The sequence below is a fragment of the Patiria miniata genome, unplaced genomic scaffold (genome assembly GCF_015706575.1).
Source record: "Patiria miniata isolate m_02_andy unplaced genomic scaffold, ASM1570657v1 HiC_scaffold_15, whole genome shotgun sequence".
In the NCBI taxonomy this organism is placed as follows: domain Eukaryota; kingdom Metazoa; phylum Echinodermata; class Asteroidea; order Valvatida; family Asterinidae; genus Patiria; species Patiria miniata.
This window is the reverse complement of record NW_024037053.1, coordinates 927813-938599: the sequence shown is the minus strand read 5'-3', so window position 1 is coordinate 938599 and position 10787 is coordinate 927813. Positions and strand designations below refer to the sequence as shown.

At 40.1% G+C, this 10787-nt stretch overlaps 1 protein-coding gene across 3 annotated transcripts; it reads left to right on the top strand.

Annotated features, from left to right (window-relative positions):
* Window positions 1-125: 125 nt before the first annotated feature.
* Window positions 126-10700, top strand: LOC119722324 (putative RNA-binding protein Luc7-like 1). 3 transcript variants are annotated; one of them, XM_038192374.1, is made up of 10 exons: window positions 128-305; window positions 874-955; window positions 2762-2859; window positions 3917-4015; window positions 4781-4891; window positions 7152-7295; window positions 7893-8069; window positions 8405-8523; window positions 8807-8908; window positions 9633-10700. In XM_038192374.1, the coding sequence occupies exons 4-10, from the start codon at window positions 3920-3922 to the stop codon at window positions 10093-10095; spliced, it is 1212 nt and encodes a 403-aa protein (XP_038048302.1). In that variant the 5' UTR covers window positions 128-305; window positions 874-955; window positions 2762-2859; window positions 3917-3919; the 3' UTR covers window positions 10096-10700. The 3 variants fall into 3 exon arrangements, with proteins under 3 accessions (XP_038048300.1, XP_038048302.1, XP_038048301.1); XM_038192373.1 differs by having other exon boundaries at window positions 218-305; window positions 898-955; XM_038192372.1 differs by lacking the exon at window positions 874-955 and having other exon boundaries at window positions 126-305.
* Window positions 10701-10787: the final 87 nt, after the last annotated feature.

The window sequence follows — 10787 nt, the reverse complement described above, 5'->3', positions numbered from 1 at the left end:
AAAATGTTTCGATAATGCAATTTATACTAAATATGATTTATATTTTAATTGTTTCCAATCAATAAATCAAAAAAGTGACGAGCAACATTTTGCACAAGATTTATCTAGGCGTGTGTACCCTTGATATTTTCCATGACGTCACGAGATCAAGCTAACTGCGTAAAGGTGGTGGTGTGGTGTTTTTTTCTCCGTAAAACAGAATTTTACTCAAAATATTTGATAGTTTACCGGAACCAAAATAAACATGTCTGCCCAGGAGCAGATGCGTAAAATGCTCGACGAGCTTATGGGAACAACCAGGAATGGTAAGATTGTAGGAAGAAGGATAAATTCATTGTTTTATTTGTGACCCAACCATGCCAACATTCCGTAGTTTCAACGTTTCTCTTCTTCTGTTCAATTCTAAGTTGGGCCATGTAGAAAACCCATTTGCGAATTCGTGCCCAATTACTGATTAAAAGGCAGCAGTAAGGCTTGGCCATTGATTATAAAAGTGCAGAAGAAATTTGTTTATAAAAATCAACATTTGCATCAGTGTGCATTCTCTCTTTCCAGATAGAATTTGAAAATTCATGAGATTTTTTTTTTGCGCTTTTTGCAGTCCTGCTTAGCAAGCTGATTTATTTTGATCATCAACGTAAAAATTGCAAAAAATGGCTCCGTCAAAATGTCACGGCAATGAATGTGAAAAGTCATGCAGTTTATATGTGGAAACTGCCTTTCTGGTATTTAGGGCCGTTGGAAAAAAAAAATGTTTTGAGACAAAGCAAGCAAAACTGCATGATTTTGATAGCATTTTACTGTTCTAGATAGAATAGAGTACACTATAAATAAGTAGGACAACAAAATGGAGCTAAACCCTTTTATTTACAGCTTTCTTTGGCCCGTCTGTTGTAGGATCACAATGTTTGACAGCATCAAAAGAAAGTGTCTTCTATTACGACAAGCAGTTGCCGTGAGTTGTTCGTTATATTAAAATGTGTTCTCGTTTAGGTTGAGGAGTTACATGTAACCTCAACTCCAAAACAGTGATTTGTTACCGACTTTTGGATGAAATCTGAATAATACTTCAACGTTGAACATGTATCAATATTTTTTTTAATACATATTACTAGTCTAATTAATCTCAGTGATTAATATGTTACATGCATGTATTTTTGAAAAAAAAATTAAACTAGTGAATTAACTTAAATTATGAAATTGAAGAAATTTTAACTGAATGTGTTAATTTTGGTTCTTACTGGCTGAAAATACTTTGTTCTTTGGACATTGGTAAGTTGAAATCTTCCTTTTTAGTCTTCATGATGTATAGTGTACATACATACCTAGTGAATAAAATTTAGTCAGCCTCATTAAATCACCTTCCCCCACCTAAGGCAATTGACACAATAAAGCCAATAAAAAAAAACTTGATATAAAATTAAAGCTTAACCCTAACAGTCCTGAACCCTCAAATTTTAATGTCATTTTTTTTACTTGGTCTAGGGATTTAGAGTAAAGGGTATTAAAAAAAATGATATACTTCCAAAGTGCTTTTTCAAACAAGTCAAATGTTCAGTTTTTTTGGTGTTTTTTTTAGAGTAATTCTTAAGTCTTCCAGGTCTGAGCTACACGTAGTTACCTTTGGTATTTCAATTCTAGTGCTAATTATTCTTTTCCCTAAAAAAACTTGAAAGCTGAATAAGTTTAATGGCACAACTTCAACTTGAAGAAATACATGCTGTTTACATGAAGGAAACAAGTAAATTTTCATTTTATGTAGTACTTAGTCAAGTGTCATAGACCAGCAAATATGTTTTCGTAAAGTGCGTAAATAAATTAAACACATTCATAACAAAATAACTTTTTATACAAATTGGGTAAATTATGCAGTGGAATTTATTTGTTTTCTATAAAATTGGTGTAATTCGATACACACTTTAAAATTGAGATTCACAGAATTTAATAATTGGAAACGTATTGTAATTTAAATTGGGAAGTCATTTGCTGTAGAATATTGTGAGAACTTAGGAGTACATTATCAAATAAAGCAGAAAGACAAAGCACTGGTAAGAGGGTAAGCTTACCGTGTGCATTGCGCTGCTCTCTACGTTCTTTAACCTTGTGAATTTATTATGCCAGGTGGCTAAAAAAGCGTCATCTTCCGTGCGTCAGGTCTGCCAAAGGACAGCTTGTAGCGTTATCCGTCCAGAGAGATTAGCCAGAAAATCCACTGCTTTTCCTACACTTTCCGTGTGTATTAAACAATATTTTCATTGTACAATGTAATCATGGATTATGGAGAGTGCTCTGTTGCGAGTTGTGACAACATCGTCAGCTAGACTGTAGCTTCTTTGCAACATCTACACATGTTATTAACCAATTATTTGAACAGCTTTCCTACAAGCTGAAACGACAATTTGAGTATCTTTGATAGGATCACTGAATTTTACCTGTCAGTTCTTTGGAGTTTTGAGATGAGTTCAACTCATTTGAAAAATATCTGAAAATGTAGATATCAAATACTGTCAACGTTTTAAAATGTTGGAAAGGTGAAACCCTATAAAATCAAAGATGAATTAAAATAATTCATAACGAGCATATTATGTGGAAACTAGAATTTACTCCAGTCTTTTACTCAAAAATCTGAGACCTCGAAAAAATTTGCATAGTTATTTGTCAGGAGACAATTTCTGTTTATGCGCCTACACAGTTTGCGTTCAAAAGCCTAGGTCTGGATCCCTGTGTCATTCCTATGGTGTTTTTGTTTTGTGTGTGACAGGTGAGGAGGAAGCCATCAACCATGTCAGCTTTGAGAGTCCACGGGTCTGCCGTGCGTTCCTGCTCAACGCTTGCCCTCATGATATTCTGGAAGGCACGGTATGTTGGTGTGTTTGTTTGTTTGTGTTTGTGGGGTTTTTGGCTCATTTAAAAGTTTCAGGAATGATTCATGCATGTCAACCTAAAAACTATTGGGAGCAGTAAAGGTAAAGGGGACGAACCTGTGTTCACAGGAACGGAGTGCCCATCTCTCTTTCGTTAGCGATTGGGCCAGACTCATATGCTGCTGTGGGGGGATCGCCACACCACCTCCACAGCGAGTCTGTTACCTTCCCAGCATTGAACAATGCCGGTACCTATTTAACGCCTGGGTTGAGAGGAGTAATTGAGGTAAAGCGCCTTACTCAAGGGCACAACATGCATGGCCACGGTGGGGCTTGAACCCACAACCTCTCGATCACGAATCCTGTGCTCCACCGCTAGACCACATGTGCCCTAAACAGTTACATGGGATTAACACAAACCATCCTCCAAGGTCCTACGGCGGTTTTGGAGGAGTTTCGGAGGATTGAGGCTGAATACAACTTACAATTTGGAGGATTGTGGAGGATTGAGGGCATATGGACTCTCCGTATCGGTTGATTTTGAAGGATTGAGGCTGAATGGTGTTTGAAGAAGAGGAGGATTTTAGCGGATTGAGGCTGAATGCATTTTCAGACGCAGGGCTGTTAGAAGATTTTGAAGGAAATAGGCAGTGGGTATCCTTTGTTTGAACATAAGTGCGACGTTTTGGAGGATTAAGGATGGTTTCTAGCGGAAAAAAAAAGGCCCGGGGGTTAGGGTTCCATCAATCATTTTCTCATCTTAGCTTGCAGTGAGCCACTGAGATAAACAAGAGTGCTTTCAAAATTTTGCAATGACTATCTATTTTGATATCTCTTCTGAAATTTGCTAATCTTCGTCAACTGTTTATCAGCAGTTTTGTGAAGTCTCCCCTTTAAGTACAAGACCATTGAATATATATCTAGTTGTGTAGTTTCTAGTGGCAAGTGAATAGCCTTACAAGATTGACAGCTCAGCTACTTATATTATCATCATATTAGACAGCAACAGCTTCACTGCTTATCTTCTTGTTCTTTCTTTCTTTGTTGTACAGAGAATGGACCTGGGTGCTTGCAACAAGGTTCACGACCCAGCGCTGCGTGCTGACTATGAAAGCGCCTCCCAAAATAGGGAATACGGCTATGATGTGGATGTAAGTAGCTTTTTTGTTATGACGCTTGTTCTGATTTGGGTTCCCCTTATGAGCTTGTTGCAGAAACAGTCGTGGGTGGTGTGTGCCTACTACTCATGGTAGCCAAATAGGAGTAATAATGGCACCTTAGAATCTTTTTGGTCTGTCAAACTCAAGCCTGTTGCAGTTTCAAGTGGAGTGACTTTAGTGATGGTATTCTGACTTTTCCGCCAATGGTTTTACGTGGACACACAGTGGATATAAGCTTGTTTTGTTGGGTTGTTTTTTTTCATTGCAAGGAGCTAAAGACTCTCTGTATCTAAACAACAACAAAAGTCTACCCTAACCCTACTTAATCCAACAAGATCCAACTATTTTACTTTTTTGTTGGGTCTTGTTGGATTGAGCAGTAAACTCCTTGTTGGATTCAGCAGGCAACTGAAAAAATTCAGAGTCGGATTCTGTTGGGTACCGGTAAATAACGCCAAGTTGGACTCTGTTGGATCCAGCAGCAAAGAGAAAAATAAGGGGCAGTTGGATTCTGTTGGATTGAGCACACCAGTCAGGTACCTGAACACCATGTTCAGGTACCCAACAACTTTGCAAGTTGGGTTGTATGGGACTGTGTTGGATGAGCAGGAAACTCATATGAGTAACCTTAAGACTCTGTTGGATTTAGCAGGGTAGTCCTGGGGAACTACTAGATATATAGTATGTACAGTTTAAAAATCCACATCTCCCATTCAAACATGTTTTTCCTTTATAATTGCCCACGTTTGTTTTTAGGCTATGCAGCAGTTGAGTGTCTTCATTGCCGAGTGTGATCACCGCACAGAGATTGCCAAGAAACGACTGGCCGAGACCCAAGAGTCTCTCAGCCAAGAAGTGAATTCCAAGGTACTTACTCTATGTTCATGTTTGTAGAATTGCAAGTCTAGTTTTTAAAACAAACTATTTTGGCAATATTCTCATCAAGAAATTGCAAGTCTAGTTTTTAAAACAAACTATTTTGGCAATATTCTCATCAAGAAATTGTAACCCAGTTAAAAAAAAAAGACAAATGATTCTCTTGCCCCAAAACAAATGTCTGTGAGTGCAAGCACTTTTTATCATGTTTTTGTCAAAACAATGACTTCACATCGTGATAAGTGCTTTCTGAATAAAAAAAATAATAGCTACGAAGAATGTGCACGAAAAAGCCACATGTTCCTGGTTTTGTGTTGTTGCAGTTTACAGAGAGTCAATCAGAAAGTAGCTAACGACAAAATGTATTCATTGCATTTTTCATACACTATGTACCTTGTTCCTATTGAGAGTCCTGTCAGCTTAAAACCAAATCCATTTATGTGCGATTTTTTAATGCCTACACGTAGACTGTTTCCCGGCCCCCCTTAAAAATATGGGGACCGGTAGCTAGCTCCCATTTAAATCCATTGATTTGATGACCTCTGCGCACGAACAGCATGATTGTTTATTTTTGAATCACTATTCAGTTTTGCACATGGACGAAATTTGAACACATGGTTTAAAAAAAAATTGACTCTTGTATTTACCACAAAAAGTACGCAAAATTGCCAGTGTGGCCATGAAGGCAACTTTCAAGCATTTCAACTGAAGAGGTTTTAAATGCTGAACAATGATGCCCCTCTCGTTATTGATATTTGCCAGAGACACTTTCGAATCCAGCAAAAATGGAAGCTCATCAACTCGGAAATTGCACATTCGTGTGACCTGTTACCATTTTGCAATAGGCTGGTTGCGCGCAAACATTGCCCTTGTGATTTTGAATTCATATCAGGAGGCGGGTTTCGGACCTATGCATGTCATGCATATAACTTGCGTACATTAGGAGAAAAGCCTCGTAATGTATTCAGGATTCACTGCTAGCTACCTGTCCCCATATTTGAAGTCCGAAGGACAATGGGGACAGGGAACCAGACTAACGTATGAAGAGAACAGAAGTAGTGGAGCAGTGCCATCGTTCACACCAAAAACCCAACCACCCTTTTTTTTGTCTTCGCCTCCCGTACATGACTCTCAATATTGCCATCATTCTCTCCTTGGACAGATGCAACCCCATGCCAACAGCCCTCTTGCTAAGCAGCCGATTGGGTTAAATTGGAGGGATTTATAAGAGGAGTTTGTAAGTCAAAAACCCAAACAAAACAAACACCAAATAATTGTTGTCCTGATGATGAATGATGATGATGTGTGACTATAGTGTATTAACTATCACCCAGTGGTCTCGTGTAAAGAGCGTTGCTCTCTCCTGCTTAGTTTCGCAATAGCTATAGTGACATTAAAAAGTTGAAGCAAAGTTACTGAGCTGAAATTTGTTTATTTTGAAGTGTTGAATTTCAGATGCCCAAACCAAATAGCCCCCGTGTATTGGGTCCACCATAGCAGGAAAAACAAAAAACGTCAGGAAAGTTGGCAGAAATTTTGATGGAAAAATTTTCTTGATGCAACAATTTCCTGGGCAGCTTTGTGCGATAAAGGTCACAAAAGGATACAGTTGACATCATATATCTTCTGTGAATTTCTAGTCTAGTCTGGATTTGGAATAGAATTTTAAATTTTTTTTTAAAAACACAGGTTGTCCGTGCTTTTAACAAGAAAAAAATGTTTAAAACAGTAATGAGACATTTATATGCAAGGTCGGGAGAAGTCGATTTAATAGTGTCCCCCAAGAAAATGTAAACCAGTGTGTGTTAATAATTTGTAGTGAATGGTCCGGGCGACTGAAAAGTAACATGCGTTGTAAGGGCACCGAGCGCGGTACTGATCGCAAATGTCAGTTGATACTTTGTTTATGAAAATACAAAATAAATAGCTGCTGCTTCTAATGAAATTAATACAACTTACTCAACAGCAGCAAGTGTCACCACAGAGGGTTAAAATTGGACAAAAAAACGATTGTTAAATACTCTTTATACCTCCTCAGGACAAAACGAAATGAAGCATTTTGAAGAAGTTTAAACTGGGCATTTACGAGATAACATTTTATAACGTTAAAAGGTGAAGGGGACTGACATTTACACTCAGTGCTAAGCCAGTGGCTTGAGATTACTCCACAGTCGCCTGGATCACACTGCCTACTTGTGCCCTCTTTTTAACACTTTTTTCCCCTCCCATCTTAATCCTAATGTCTCGGCAGGCAAATCGCGTCCATCTCCTGGCCGAGGAGATTGGCAAGAAGCTGGCTGATGCCGAAGCCATGGGAGAGAAGGGAGACGTGGAGGAGTCTATGAAGATCATGGCCGAGGTGGAAGAAATCAAGAAGAAAAAATTTGAGGCAGAGGTGAGGCTGATTTTGTTTATTGACATCTTATGTGTACTAGCAGACATGGGAAACTTGATGTTACAATGCAAGTGGGGAAAAAAAACATTAATTTTAACATTTATTGTGTCATGTTGCATTGAATTGTGGGATCAGTACTCTCTCCCCCCCCCCCCCATCTTGATTTTGGTGCGGAACAAGAAACTTCTTATAATTGTGAGAAAAAAAATTGAAAAAAGATATATAAGTTCCAAGCCGCCCATAAATTAAATTTATTTCTTTAAGCTTGTTATAAAAACCCGACAGTTAAGGCAGAAAGGCACGCGTACGTACGCATGTACATAAGTATTGCTACAGGATTCCATTATGAACAACCCCTCCTAGTGTCAAGTGTGGGCCCCACAAAAACATTTTTTAAAGAGGCTGAAGGTTTAAGGAAGGTGAATGAATTGGAAATATGATTCTTCCCAAAACGGTGTACATGGCTTAACATTTGAAAGCAGAAAATTGTAGAGAGCGCTTTGGTTTCTCCTTCCTTCACCCCCCTTTTTTTTATCTGCACATGCCCTGCCCAAAGGGTAACCCATCATCTTAACTCTGTTTTCATTCGGCCCACAGGAGGAGTACAAGAACTCAATGCCGGCATCCACCTACCAGCAGCAGAAGCTGCGTGTCTGCGAAGTCTGCTCAGCCTACCTGGGACTGCAGGACAACGATCGTAGACTGGCCGATCACTTCGGCGGGAAACTCCACCTGGGTTTCATCGAGATCCGAGAAAAACTGCAGGACTTGAGAGTGAGTTTTTCTCCCATTCCTCATGCATAATCACGAGGGGTACCAGTGTTGTCGTTGAGTCCATCACAAGTCCATTCCAAGTAAATCACAGGCTTATTCACAAGTCAAGTCACAGGTAAATCATAAGTCCTACAAGTTATTTGGGGATGATCAGTTCAAAGGAATGCGGAATCTGTTGGTACCCTTCCTGGAATGCAAAAGACAGAAGAGGTCATCGGAAATGCATGTTTTTGTGTAATTTGTGTCCAACTAAGACTTTTTAAACTGATATTCCTCCAAAAAGCATACCAGCAGCATGTATGATCTTTCATCTTTTGTTATCTTGCCAAAACCAGACCCGAGTTGCTGAGAAGAAGGAAGCCTACGAAGCTGAGCGAGCCGAACGGAGGAAGGCCCAGGAACAGGAACGTCTGGACAGAGAGAAGGAGCGAGAGAAGGAACGTAGGGAACGCAGGTCAGATACAAAAACAGTTTATTCATCTGTATTCCTCTCCTCCTCCCCCCCCCCCCCCCAAGATTCCCTTGTTTGGCTTTGTACAAAGCCAGAGAGTTGAATTTTCAAGTTTTGTTTAAACCGTGTGGACTTGGTCAAGGGCTGGATTCAGATTATGTCCAAAATGTGCCGACAGTCCCTGGCAAGTGCAGCAAAGCTGCGTCGGTGATAGGGGACTTTGATCAACAACTTTTGATTTGCCTTACATAATTTCATTTCTTGTATCTTGTTGCCTCTTTGACAGAAGGAGGTCTCGTTCACGTTCCGGTTCCCGATCAACCAGGCGACGCTCACGGTCTCGCTCAAGGAAACGCTCCCGGTCACGATCCAGAGACCGCCGACGCAGGTGAGTGATGGCACTTAGTTAAATTACAGTTTACTCTTGCTTATATACAGTGGGTATATATAGGTGGGTTACAGCTGAATTCTGGGTGTAGCGAACATAAATCCTTGATTCCAACGGTAAAATTATTCAAAATTCTGATATGACTTAACAGTTTGGCTAGGTCCAACTGATTTTGTATGTAATGGGAGTAAACCCATTAGCACCTGTACTACATTGTGTTTATTCACTGAAGAATCAATCGGACGAGGATCGGACAGTTTCGGGTGCTCCAGTGACTTAAGGTTCAGTTGAGGGGAACGAGCAAAGTTGAACAGTTGTGAGAACACAAATTGTCTGATGTGGTTGGCAAATTGCACAATTAAAAGTCGAAGGTTGAAACAGTAATCAACAGAATGGTTAAAGAATCTGTGTAGAAACTGTAGATGGCGCTGTTTTCATTTCTTGCAACAGCCAAAGAGGGATACTTTACATGTTAGTTTCTGTTTTTTTACATGCAATACAGTGGGTAATGGGCGTGATAAATTTTCATCTAAATGTGTGCAACCCTGTAGCTTCTTTGAGTGTAAATGGGCGCACAACAGAGAAGGTGCACAAATGTAGTTTGTCTTTTGATCGCTGCAGACATAGTTTTGCACTTGGTCGATGTTGACCTCGTACGTAATTCCATCGCGGACAGATGCAAACGGTCACTCAGTTTCTTCACTTTTTTGCTTTTGTCACTAAGGTCACGATCACGCTCCCGAGACAGACGCCGCAGCTCTCGCGACCGAGACCGTCGTCGCCGATCTCGCTCCCGGGACCGCCGTCGCAGATCACGCTCTCGGGAACGCCGCCGCCGTTCTCGCTCACGCTCCCGTTCTCGTGACCATCGTCGCAAATCTCGCTCTCGATCCCGCGACCGCCGACGCTCGTCGCGGGACAGAGATGAGGAAAGGCGCAGCCGACGCTCCCGGTCTGATTCCCGTGAGAGAAAGTCGCACTCCAAGTCGGAAAAGGCCGAGTCCTCGCCAGCACCACCAGAACCGACCAACGACGAGGAATTGGCTCAAGACAAGAGTCCAGGAGCCGAGGATGTTCCCCAACCAGCAGTGGAAAGCCCCGAAGCTGTTTCTCAAAACGGAGTGGATAGCCCTCCACCTAAAGACAACACCTTAATGGAAGAGGGAGAAAGAGGTGATAGCCCTTGAAAGAAATTAATATTCTCACATGTCTTGTTCTCGTTTGTAAAGTCGGGAGCCAATTTTTATTTGAACTTCTGATAAAAAATGTTCATTGCGGTACAGAGAAGCTTTCAATAAAGCCTCTTTAGGAGTTTAATAGTATTGTGTGAAGTTAACTCCTAGTCATTCTCCAATCCTACCTCATGCAAAATTGAATTGGGCTTGACATTTCCTATTTTCGGCTCCTAATTTTCTATACATACATTTGATTTTCGGTTCACTGAACATTCTTTTCCAATCCTAGCTAGCAAGAAGGGCAACCTCTTTTTTTCTTATTCAAAAAAATAATACAGATGTAAATAAAAAAAATTAAGGGTCAATATTTCTTTCTTTTTTAAAGTTGAGCTCTGAATATTCGCATTCTGGTTAGTGTAAAACAGTTTTGTTGCTCTATTTGTAAATGACAGCCTTTTAGATTCCTCTAAAAAAAACACAATAAAGCCCCCTCCCCCAACAAAAAGTAGATGAATTGTAAAAAATAAGTGGCAAAAGCCTTTACTTGTTCCATTTTAATGTTTGTATCTTGTGATGTGGTAATTCCTTCCATTAAAAATATCACTGACTTAATTAAACCGTGAAATGTACCAGTTTGTTTGGTTTCTGTTACCGTTTTTTAGCCTTCCCTTGATATCAGAACGTAAATGGAGTTACTACTCGGC

Excerpts from the sequence above, each read along its gene's own strand:
- LOC119722324 (XM_038192372.1), top strand. The coding sequence starts at position 245 with ATGTCTGCCCAGGAGCAGATGCGTAAAATGCTCGACGAGCTTATGGGA. Across the intron at positions 4,016-4,780 it reads AATACGGCTATGATGTGGAT|GCTATGCAGCAGTTGAGTGT; the intron begins GTAAGTAGCTTT and ends GTTTGTTTTTAG. Across the intron at positions 8,909-9,632 it reads TCCAGAGACCGCCGACGCAG|GTCACGATCACGCTCCCGAG; the intron begins GTGAGTGATGGC and ends TTTGTCACTAAG.